This window comes from Cyanistes caeruleus, chromosome 11 (assembly GCF_971803275.1).
Source record: "Cyanistes caeruleus chromosome 11, bCyaCae1.hap1.1, whole genome shotgun sequence".
Taxonomy (NCBI): Eukaryota; Metazoa; Chordata; class Aves; order Passeriformes; family Paridae; genus Cyanistes; species Cyanistes caeruleus.
In genome coordinates this window covers 19,079,727-19,089,766 of record NC_141711.1, presented here as the reverse complement: position 1 = coordinate 19,089,766, position 10,040 = coordinate 19,079,727, and the positions used below count along the sequence as shown (strand labels likewise).

General features: G+C 52.2%; 1 protein-coding gene across 1 annotated transcript; it reads right to left on the bottom strand.

Moving 5' to 3' along the window:
• Positions 1 to 358: 358 nt before the first annotated feature.
• On the bottom strand, positions 359 to 8,042 carry LOC111945768 (uncharacterized). Its single transcript, XM_086845436.1, has 16 exons — positions 7,681 to 8,042; positions 7,314 to 7,585; positions 6,894 to 6,985; positions 6,707 to 6,808; positions 6,303 to 6,427; positions 6,064 to 6,226; positions 5,871 to 5,977; positions 5,541 to 5,654; positions 5,276 to 5,394; positions 4,031 to 5,116; positions 3,425 to 3,710; positions 2,380 to 2,506; positions 1,861 to 1,931; positions 1,559 to 1,646; positions 767 to 850; positions 359 to 548 (listed from the first exon to the last, which is right to left on the bottom strand). Exons 2-10 carry the CDS (start codon positions 7,354 to 7,356, stop codon positions 4,077 to 4,079), a joined length of 1,905 nt encoding a protein of 634 aa, XP_086701562.1. The 5' UTR covers positions 7,357 to 7,585; positions 7,681 to 8,042; the 3' UTR covers positions 359 to 548; positions 767 to 850; positions 1,559 to 1,646; positions 1,861 to 1,931; positions 2,380 to 2,506; positions 3,425 to 3,710; positions 4,031 to 4,076.
• Positions 8,043 to 10,040: the final 1,998 nt, after the last annotated feature.

Below are 10,040 nucleotides of genomic sequence, written 5' to 3'. Positions count from 1 at the left end.
GTCGCCGTGCAGAAGCTGACCCCTGTGCTTCTCCAGGCCCTGGCAAGTGCCCCTGTGCTGCTTCTGTGCTGTCCAGGGCACCCACGGGCGTTGCTCGCGCCTGAGAGCGACCAGAACCAGCGGGGAGTGTGACAGCTCTGCTGCTCTGGGCTCGGCTGTCAGGCCAAGCCCCTGGGGCTGGGGGCAGTGTCCTTTTATGCTTGGCAGAGCCCGTACGCTCCTGGAGGGCTTGGGGCACTGCTGCGGCCCAGCCTGGCCCAGGCCTGGGAGGCCTTTGACATTGCTGTTAGATCCTTGAAAGGATTTAAACGGTAAGGTTGCTTGGCAACTTCTTCAAGGAACAAATATGACACGATTCTTTTCAAGAAAGGGTTTATTAGTTTGGGTTCAGTTTCCCTATGGAATTCTTATGCTTCCTTAGACGATCCAGAAATTAATGAAAATCTAACATATTCCTAGGAGAAGTTTTTGAATCCACTACTTGCAGAAGTCTCTAAAGTCACTGTTTCTCTTAAACACTTCCCTTACATCTAGTTAGCTAGCTGCTCCTGTAACAGAGAGAGATGCAGTGGTTTACTTGGCTGGACATCACAACATCATGTTACACACACCAGTATACCAACACCCATTTGTTCCCTGACAGTTCCAAAGTTTCAGGCTCTTCTGGAGGTCCTGAATTAATTTTGCATGCACATCCATAGCCGTGTTCCCTCCCCATGCTCAGCATTCAGCCACAGTTACCAGGGAACAGATGTTCCATACTCACCTCAAGCAATAAATCTACATATGTCTTCCCAACCCACTTTGTCTTCACTGAGCTCTACAGATCTACAAAAAATAACTTTAGGCCCTGTGCACAAAAGAAAACACAACACCAATCAATAGGGTTCAACTCTTCTGATTCGGCTGCTGCTCCCAACAATCATGAATGAACAACACGATAAAGTCAGAAGCTCTATCCTCCACTCCCTCCTATTCTCTTCTCCCCCACCACATGTTGGCTCCAGCAGAAATGTTCTCTACTGCAGCCTGGTGTACTAAGAAAAATGAAAGGCAGCAGCTGTCTCCCTGAACATGCTGCAATCTAAATTGCAGTGAAACAGCAGCTCTTGCATTAAATGCTCAGCAGCAGGATCCCACAGCTGGCCCCAGAAGCGCTGCCTGCCAGGGGCTGAGATCTCCATTCTGACACACCCTGCAAATCAGACGGGCTGGAAGATTGCAGGGCAGTAACTGTATGAACACAGCCATACATTTCATCCGCGTTATCTAGCAAGTCTCAAGAAACAAACGTCATTTAAGCCTGTCTTGAGACTATATTCTACAAAATAGAACAAGCAATTGTTTTGGTGGCCTGTGTAATTTTTGGGGGCTGTGTATGGGTTTTTTTGTTGTTGTTGTCTTTGTTTTTAAATCGAAAATTCACTGGCTTCAGAAGAGCAAGCCCCAGATTCATTAGGATGAAGAACCGCACGGACGTATGTGGCTGACAAGAACACTCGGCATGTCTAACAGTAACACCAGAAAGACAGGAAAAAGTTAAAGGAGATAGACCTACCTGAAAGGATCCCAAATGTCTCGCTAACCTGTCTAGTGACTATTTTTCTGCTAAGCTCTAAACGTTCCTATAGCTATGAGGTAATTATCTGAAAGAAAGGAAAGGCAGAAAGCTGCTCAGCCTTTATTTTTTACCAGGACTGTCTCATGGGATTCTACCACAACTTTGACCACAAGAAAGGATGGCAAATTTTGACTACAGAGCATTCATAACCAGGCAGCATTTTTTCTTCCTTACTCAAGTCCAGTAAGGGTTTAAAAGGGAAAAATATACAAAAGGGGACTGAAGAAGTTGTGTCGTACCTCTTAGGCGTGCGTCATCTATGGAGAAGAAGAAAACTCTAGCACTTTCTGTGCGTGGTAGAGAAAGAACCCTAGACAAGTACAAAGGGGTTTTAGCATCCTAAAAGGTCCTATCAAATCCCATGGGCACGAGTTAGAGCTGTAGTGCCTCAGAGAAATGGGATACACGGAAGAGCTTTCCTGCATAGTATGCAAATAAAGCCTTCTATAAAAAGACCCCACGTTTGACACAAAAACTGACTGTGTCTTTGCCTTGTGGCCAAACTCAGTTTGGGGTTGGCCAAACCAAAACAACCCAGTCCATTTCTTGTGCTCAGCTTCTCTCTCTTCACATTCAACTTCACATCCAATGGGCTGCTGGGACTCTGGACTCCACACAGCACCAATGGTTTTCCAAGATGACTTTCCTTGCTCAGAGGTGTGCAGTGTCAGTTTCCCATTTCCTCAGTGCTGCCACTAATATTCCCACAGCATCCAACTACTACAGCCAAGTAGACAACAAATACAAATGGAACTTGCCTTTCTTGGTGCTTTGCAATTTCTGACATCTCCGGCTCATCAGCACCCTCAGAAGTGATGTCTTGGAAATGTGAATCCTCTTGCCACGTGACTTTTTCCGGTTTTATCGTTCCAAGTATGTGAGGCCCTGCAAAACCAGCAGCAAAAGAGAAAGAAAGCCAAAACCAGATTATTTCTCTGCTTGCCAGGAAAAATTCCTTCTTTCAAGTGAAATATTTATACCGGGAAAGACAGATTTAGGAAGGACAGAATCTTCTCCTCCCTGATTTCCTGAGCTGTAGCTCTGCTCCAGGATCTTCCACTTTCTTCTAGGCATCTCCTATGTATTCCTAAATATTTATCATTGCATCCAGAAGACAGTGAATAGCTCCTGAATACAGCACAAGTGTGCTGGGCTTGTTGCTTTGTGTTGTTGCATTTAATATTTTGGATAACTCGGCACGGTTTCCTTTCATTCCTACCTGACTGTGACTTGATTAAATATTCCTTCATCTTCATTTCATAAGGCCTCACTTTATCTGAGGTTAGGACACCCCAATGATCCTTCAGTGTCATTCAGTTTCCTTTTTCTGAAGGTCCAGGAATAGAATTTGGTAACTAACAGAATGTTCATGGAGCTTGGGGTCAACTCCAGGATTTTGCTCCTCCCTCTACCTTAACACCCATTTTCCTTAAAATCCTCTTGGGCTCTAGGTAACTTGGTATGACTGCTGTGTCACCTTTTTCCCTCTTTGAGAAGTTTAGGGGATGACAACAAGAAGCTTTTTCACCACTCTGCAAAAATCCCAATGCCTTCTCAAGGCGTGCACCTCGAAATTCCTGAGATGCAAGCAGGAGTTAACTCTCATTAATCTCCCACAACCTTGGCAAGTAGAAATGAAGATCAAAATACTTCTGCATAATTACTAACTTCTGCTGCTGAAAATCCTCTGGATTTAATCCTCTGGATTAAAATCCTCTGACCTTCTTCACACCATATTGCTCTACAGTGCCTGCCAGAAGCTGTTCCTTAGAAATGGCTCCGTTAGGAGGGTTCTGCTGTTACCTTCTTTGATGCCCAACTCCTCTGTGTCTTCAAAGAAGGAAAACTTGAAAGCACTCGACTCCTGAGTTCCGTCGTTTTCAGGCAAAGGTCCCAGACGTTCGTCTGGGGCAGAGTCCTGCGCATCCTCTTGGTCCCAGGCTATTTCCACTGTCTTTTCCGGTTTGACCTTTGAAGGTCCAAGCAAGTCTTTTAAATCAGCAGCAGTGTCGCAGTCGATTTCTCCAGACACTTGAGGCAGTGTCTCACTCTCTTCCTTCTCCCTCTGCTTTACTGAAGAAAGGCTTTACTGAAATGAGATTGATCAAGGATAGCAACACAGCCCACGGCCTTTTCAAAGACAGCTTCCCTAAGAGCCACCTTGCTCGTCATGTCTCCCTAAACGTATCCAAGCCATTAAGGACTGGTTCACTTTCAAGGGGAAGCAGTGGGGAAATATCTGTCTAAAGGCAGCAATGAGTGTCCTTTTTAATTAGCTATGTCCTCAGGTGGCTTTTCCCGTCACAATACATGGTAACATAGAAATCAAGGATCATAGAAATGCCAAGAGCTAGTCTGGGTTTTCCACAGACCTGCAAATCTCAAGGTCCCTGTACTGACCCTTCTCACCTTCACTTACAGCCACCAACAGAGGGACTAGAAAGAGAAGATGACACTACGTGCTGCTGTTAGAGGTCCGAGTTGAGGCCCGACGTGGCTGGCGGGAGCGGTTGCTCCAGCGCGACGTCCCCGACGGTGTCCCCCTGCGCCTGGGCCTCTCAGCACTGGCTGCTGTCCTCCTGCTCCCGTCCTGCCGACTCCTGGACCGGACAGGTCGGTTTGAGGCCCGACGTTGCAGGCGGGAGCGGCTGCGTCTGGGGGACGTCCCCGAGGATGTCTCCCTTTGCCTGCGCCTCTCAGCATTTGCTGCTGTCCTCCTGTTCCTGTCCTGGAGACCGCTGGGCTGGACAGGTCGATTCGAGACTTGACGTGGCAGGCGGGAGCGGCTGCGTCTGGGGGCTGCCTGCGATGGTGCCTCCCTTTGCCTGGGCCTCTCTGCCCTCGATGTTGTGCTGCTGCTCCTGTCTCGGCGACTCCTCGACCGGGCAGGTGGACTCTGGGCCTGAGCTTCCTGGCGGGATCGGCTGAGTCTGGGGGCTGCCCGCGATGGTGTCTGCCTTTGCCTGGGCCTCTCTGTCCTTGATGTTCTCCTGCTGCTCTGGTCACAGTGACTCCTTGACCAGACAGGTGGACTTAAGGCCCGAGCTTGACAGCAGGGGCAGCTGCATCTGGGGGAAGCCTGCGATGGTGTGTCCCTGGGCCTGGGCCTCTCAGCCCTTGGTCTTGTCCCGCTGCTCCTGTCACGGCGACTCCGTGACCGGACGGGTCTATCTGTGGCCCGACTCTGCTGGCGAGAGCGGCTTCGCCTGCGGTCAGGCCCAGCACGCCTGGAATGGACCCTGTCCTCAGGGCCCATGGAGCTGCTGTGTCTTGGCCTTGATGTGCTTGGGCTGCTGCTGTCTGCCAAGGATGAGGCTGCATGCTGGGGGCTGCTGTGGCTGCTGGCCTCTGGAGATGGAGAACGGGGAGCCAGAGCCGATGACACCGGGCTGCTGGTGGGGCTGATGGCCTCAGATTCTGAGAGGCCCTGAGAAGATTCCAGTCCTGACTGTCCGGTCAGGCTGGGGCCATTGAGCTCTGGCTCATCCGTGGCAGCTGTAAGAGCAAACAGGAATGTCCGAGGCCTGCCAGGCCTGGAGCAGGCCATGCCCGACCAGAGCACTGCCCCCAGCCCTCCAGGAGCCCATGGGCTTTGCCATGCCCAGCCTGGGCACTGGCCCCAGCCCAGGGACACCCGCCTGCTTTGCCTCATACCCGTGCCGAGACCAGCACAGCTCTCACACTCCCAGTGGGTTGTCCTCACTGTCAGGCCAGAGCAGCGCCTGTGGGTGCCCTCAGCAGCACAGGAGGAGCACAAGAGCAGCTCCCAGGGCCTGGGAAAACAAACGGGTTGATGGCACTGAAGACAAAGTGTCCCAGCATGGGATTGTGCAGCCCAGCACCACTGGCTCCTTCTGCTTTCAGCCCTTCCTGAGACACAGGTTCCCTGCAGAGCCCCGGGTGCAGCTTCCCAACTCACCCCTCTTCCTCTGCCTCCTCCCTGCCTCCTGGGTAAAGGCATTCCCTGGCATTGCACCTGCTGTGCCTCTCTCCTAGATCCGCAAAGGCATTGTTGTCTTCCCATGTTGGCCCTCTGATGGAGAAAGGAAAAGCTGATGTGTTTCTTCTGCCCTGCCCTCACGGAGGTAACAGGGTGACCCTGCTCTTCCTCCAATGCTTTTCCAAGTCCCCTGAGAAGCGCAAGTCCAGACTCCCTGAATGGGGCAGGGCTTGGACTGCTGGGGCAGGGCCTGGCACAGCACAGCACTTGCACCCTCCTGCCTTGTGAGCCCCGCAGAAGGACACCAACCTGATGGGGGTGCGGATCCCCATGCGGAACATCTCCACAAGGAATTCCTCATGATCTCTGCAGAGGGGGCAGCTGAAGTACAAAAGACCAGCGCGCATGGCCTGTCCCTGCAGGGCAAACAGAAGCAGTGTGAGCCAGGCCCTGGTGCTGCTGAGCACCTGCTGTGTCCCAGGCCTGAGGGCATGGCTCCCACCTGGAGGCAGTCCCTGTGGAACCAGGCTCTTTTGCACGTCGGGCACACGATGGTCTTGAAGGTCATTCTGTCCTCCACTGGCTCCATGCAGATGGGGCATTCGGTGCCCGGCTCTGGAGTCACCTGCACCATCTGCACTGGACGGTGTCCAGGGCAGAAGGACCTGGGGACAAAGGGATGGGCCTAATGAGAAAGTCTTGGTCCTTCCCCAAGGGTGGCCAGAAGGGGAGAGGAGCTACCTGTATGGGGCAATGTACTGCGTGACACAGCCGCCCTCCTTGGCACAGGGCAGGTGGAACCATCTGTTGCAGCCTTCCTTGCAGCACAGGATGGTGGCCCCGCTCTGGCCGCAGACGCAGCAGTGCTGGAATGAGCCAGGCAGCCCCATCAGCGGCAGCCTGGGGACCTCCCCAGGCCGCCCCAGGGCTGCAGGCAGGGAGCAGGATGGGGCCGCTGCTGGCGCTCAGCCCACAGAGCCAGCTGGTGAGGGGAGCTCCTGTGCCAGAGGCTCCACGGAGCTGCTGGGAGGCAGACTTTGTCCCACAGCCGGCTGCATGGCCGGCCTTCCTTGCTGGGGCTCTGGGCTAAGCTCTGGCCAGCCTCTCCTGGCACAAATCTCCCTGCTCTTTTGCCAGGCCCTCACCTTCCATGCCGCCCGCCTGACTGCAAGCTGGATATCTTGAAGGAGGAAACCCAGGAGTCCAACACATTTTTTTGCTTGCCGGAAAAGCAGCGTGGCAAAATACTGCAGAAAATGGGAAGAGCTGATGAGGACAGGGTGGCAGGGACTGCCCCTTGCAGTGCTGGAGGGAGTGCCCGGAGCCACTCACCAGGCAGAAGATGTGGGCATAGAGCCCGTATTTCTCCTGTTTGTCGCCGCAGGTGTCCGGGTCAGCCTCTGAACGGCGACACAGCAGGCATGCTGCAGGGGACAGACACAATGGCAGCGGGCGTCAGCAGCTCTGTGGGGCTCTCAGCCCGCAGCATCGGCCCCAAGAGCTGCTCTGTCCCTGCCTGCGTGCCTGCCTGATGGGCAGGGCTGGAGGCCTTGGAGAGCAGCGGCCATTGCGGGCACGGGGCTCCCAACAGCTGCCCCCTGGCCCAGCTGGGCCCCACTTGAGGAGGAAGGAGGCTGCCAGCCCTGGCCTGCCTGAGCAGCTCCTGCCTCCTTTGGCCTCTGCTCTGGGCCCCACGCTGGCCACCCCGACAGCCCCTGGGCCAGGCTGTGAGAGGGGCTGCTTTGCCCTCACCTTGCTCTCTGCCATCAGAGCCCTCCTGCTCCCTGTCGCACATGGCAGCTGTCAGCGCTGAGTCCCTGTCCAGGAACGCCGCTGTCTCCGCCAGGTGCTGGTCCTCTCTCTGTGGGAGGAAGAAAAGTGATGGGAGTTTGGAGAACAGGCCCAGAGCTACGAGGGTGCTACTCCCTGGTCAGCCCTGCGTGAGCCCTGCTCCTGTCCGCCTTCTGCTCCCGTCGACGCGCTGAGGAACACCGTCGTCTCCTCTGGATATTCCTCTGCTGATTCTGGGAAGGGAGAGGCAGGTGAGCCTGCAGCACAGGCCCAGAGGCCCGAGGTGTGGGGCCCCTCTGGTCCCTGGGCAGCTGCTTCCCTGCCTTACCTTCTCCTCCCGTTGCCAGGTCGCACTGACACATGGCCTGAGCCCAGCCTTCCCTTTTGGGGCTTTGGTCGCACGTGTCACAATGGCCACTCTGACATCAGCATCTTGCTCCCAAGATTCACGCAGCCATGGCCTCACATGCCCGGTAGCCACTTGAGGCCACCCCCTTGGCAACCGAGGTTCTGACATGGTTCCAAGCCTTTGGTCAGCACGGAACCAGGCCAGAGACTCCTGCAGCAAGTGCAGGGTCCAATCCCAGGCTCCAGGGCAGCCATCGAGGGTGGCACTGTAGGCACAAAGGTGCTGTTCAGGCACGGCCACCCCAGGGCTCCTGCCCCTGGCAGTCGGTTGCCCAGAGAGCTTGTGCAGAGTCTCTTGCACTGCACAGATTCCAAACCTGCTCTTGGTGCACCGACATGTTCCTCTAGACCTCTCGGCAATAAACTGAGATGAACCTGATTTCATGCCCGTGCTGATCACTGTTGGGAACAGGAGATAAAGCTGGGGACCACGTCAGTTGCCTCCCAACTGCAATTCGCCTGTCATCTAATAATCTAATAACTTTGACATTTTGTATTAAAAATTTAGTATTAAGTATTAGTATAAAGCTCCCGAGAAACATCATCTTTTACACTGACTCAGCGGAAACCCACAGAATTCCTTGGGAGTTTTCTGTGTACATCTGACTGGAGAGGTTTCAACCGTCCTTGTCTCGGTAGTCCAAACCAGGAGGATGTTTTTCCCACAGTAAAGGAACGTTGCTAGTTTGGTCCATGTTTTCCTTCTAGCAAATATATTGAAAAAACACCGCTTCCCTAAGCACTGCCTTGCTTTTCATGTTTCCCTAAAAGTATCCAGGCCCATGAAGGAGTGGTTACCTTTCAAGGGCAATGTCTAGGTTGACTGTATGACACTGTCTCCCCTGTCATCTGCTCTATGCCCGGACATGGGTCCTGCAGCTTTAAGCTAGGCCCAGGGGATGGGGGGAAACCAGGGGTGTTCTTTTGGCTGTCTGTTCAAACACAGGTTCTCCTCCACTCTCAGCATTGATTCTTTCCCAGCAGAGATAGGGGGAGTTAAATTCTTGCTTGTAGCTAGCTTCAGTTTTGCCAGCTGAGGCAAGAAGTTGCTCAGGACTGCATAGAGCTTCCCTGCACACCCTTCATTTCCCTTTATTATGGTAAACCACCGCAATAACCTGATCAGAGATAGCCCTTTAAGGACTTTAAACGGATTGCGGCAGTTCGGCCAGCATCTTGGCTGGATCCCATGTGAGATCTTGCTTCCCTTTTCTTTTAGCCCTCTGTCTCGCCCGTCGATTCGGTTGCTTCGAACCATGGGGTGTTCCATCTTCTCGGCAGCAGGGATAACTTTCAAGGAAAGGCCCTTTTTCTCGAGACTGCCGTTTTAAGAATTGCTCCCAATTTTTATTTTTTACCCCTGGGATATCACTCCTGACTTTTGTCAGTGTTTTGCAACAACGTATTGCAATTATTTCAATAATATATGGTAAAGGGGTATTAGGATGATAACAATAATTTTCCGTATTTATCCCAAAAGCATAAATCTCCCACCATCGATCAGATCCTTTTTCAAATTGTGCTGTTTGCACACCTTCCTGTAATGCAATCTCAGTCAAATTTCTTTCAAACTTGTAACACTCTGTGCAAATCCCTCTTGGCGATTGACCCCACTTAGAATGTGTCTACCACTTTTCTTTACACACTTTACAAATGGAACATACAAAAGGATAACATTCACAATTTGGTACTGTACACAAGATTTGCATGTGAGAGTTCATCAGGGTCTCATCTCTATGTTGATGGTAGAGAGCGAGAAGTATCTGCTGAATTTTCTGGATCAGCTGAAGGTAAATCACTGGGATCAGCAGGTTTAGTCCATCGGCTCGGCACCCAGACAGGCCGTGTGGGGGTAGACACACAAAGATAACCACGTCCCTGTCGTGGTTTTAAACTAATAACTAAGAAAATTACTTACTTCTTGCTGTGAGATATGGATTAGAAGAAGAGCAAAACAGGCATACAACTTAAAAGGGAAAAAAAAGAAAGTTTATTGACAAACCACAATAATAAGAACACCAGAATAAACTTCCAGAACAACCTTTCCATCCCCTATCTACCTGTCGTTCCGATTGGGAACGGCTAGAAAGAACGACACTGGACTCTCAAGGGAGTAACAACACGAGAATTCCTTAGTTTATTGCTTCAGCTCTCTCTTATAGACAGATACATGGAAAGTACAGAAAAGAAACTCTTATTGGCTAACAAAGTGCTACATTACCATCATTGGTCAGGGGCACTCTGCCCCCCTGACTGTCTCCTGCAAGGAGAAACAAGAGG

Coding starts and splice junctions, on each gene's coding strand:
- LOC111945768 (XM_086845436.1), bottom strand. CDS start 7,356: ATGTGCGACAGGGAGCAGGAGGGCTCTGATGGCAGAGAGCAAG. Junction 6,986..7,313: donor CTCTGATGGCAGAGAGCAAG/GTGAGGGCAAAG, acceptor TGTCCCCTGCAG/CATGCCTGCTGTGTCGCCGT. Junction 6,428..6,706: donor TCAGGCGGGCGGCATGGAAG/GTGAGGGCCTGG, acceptor GGCTCATTCCAG/CACTGCTGCGTCTGCGGCCA.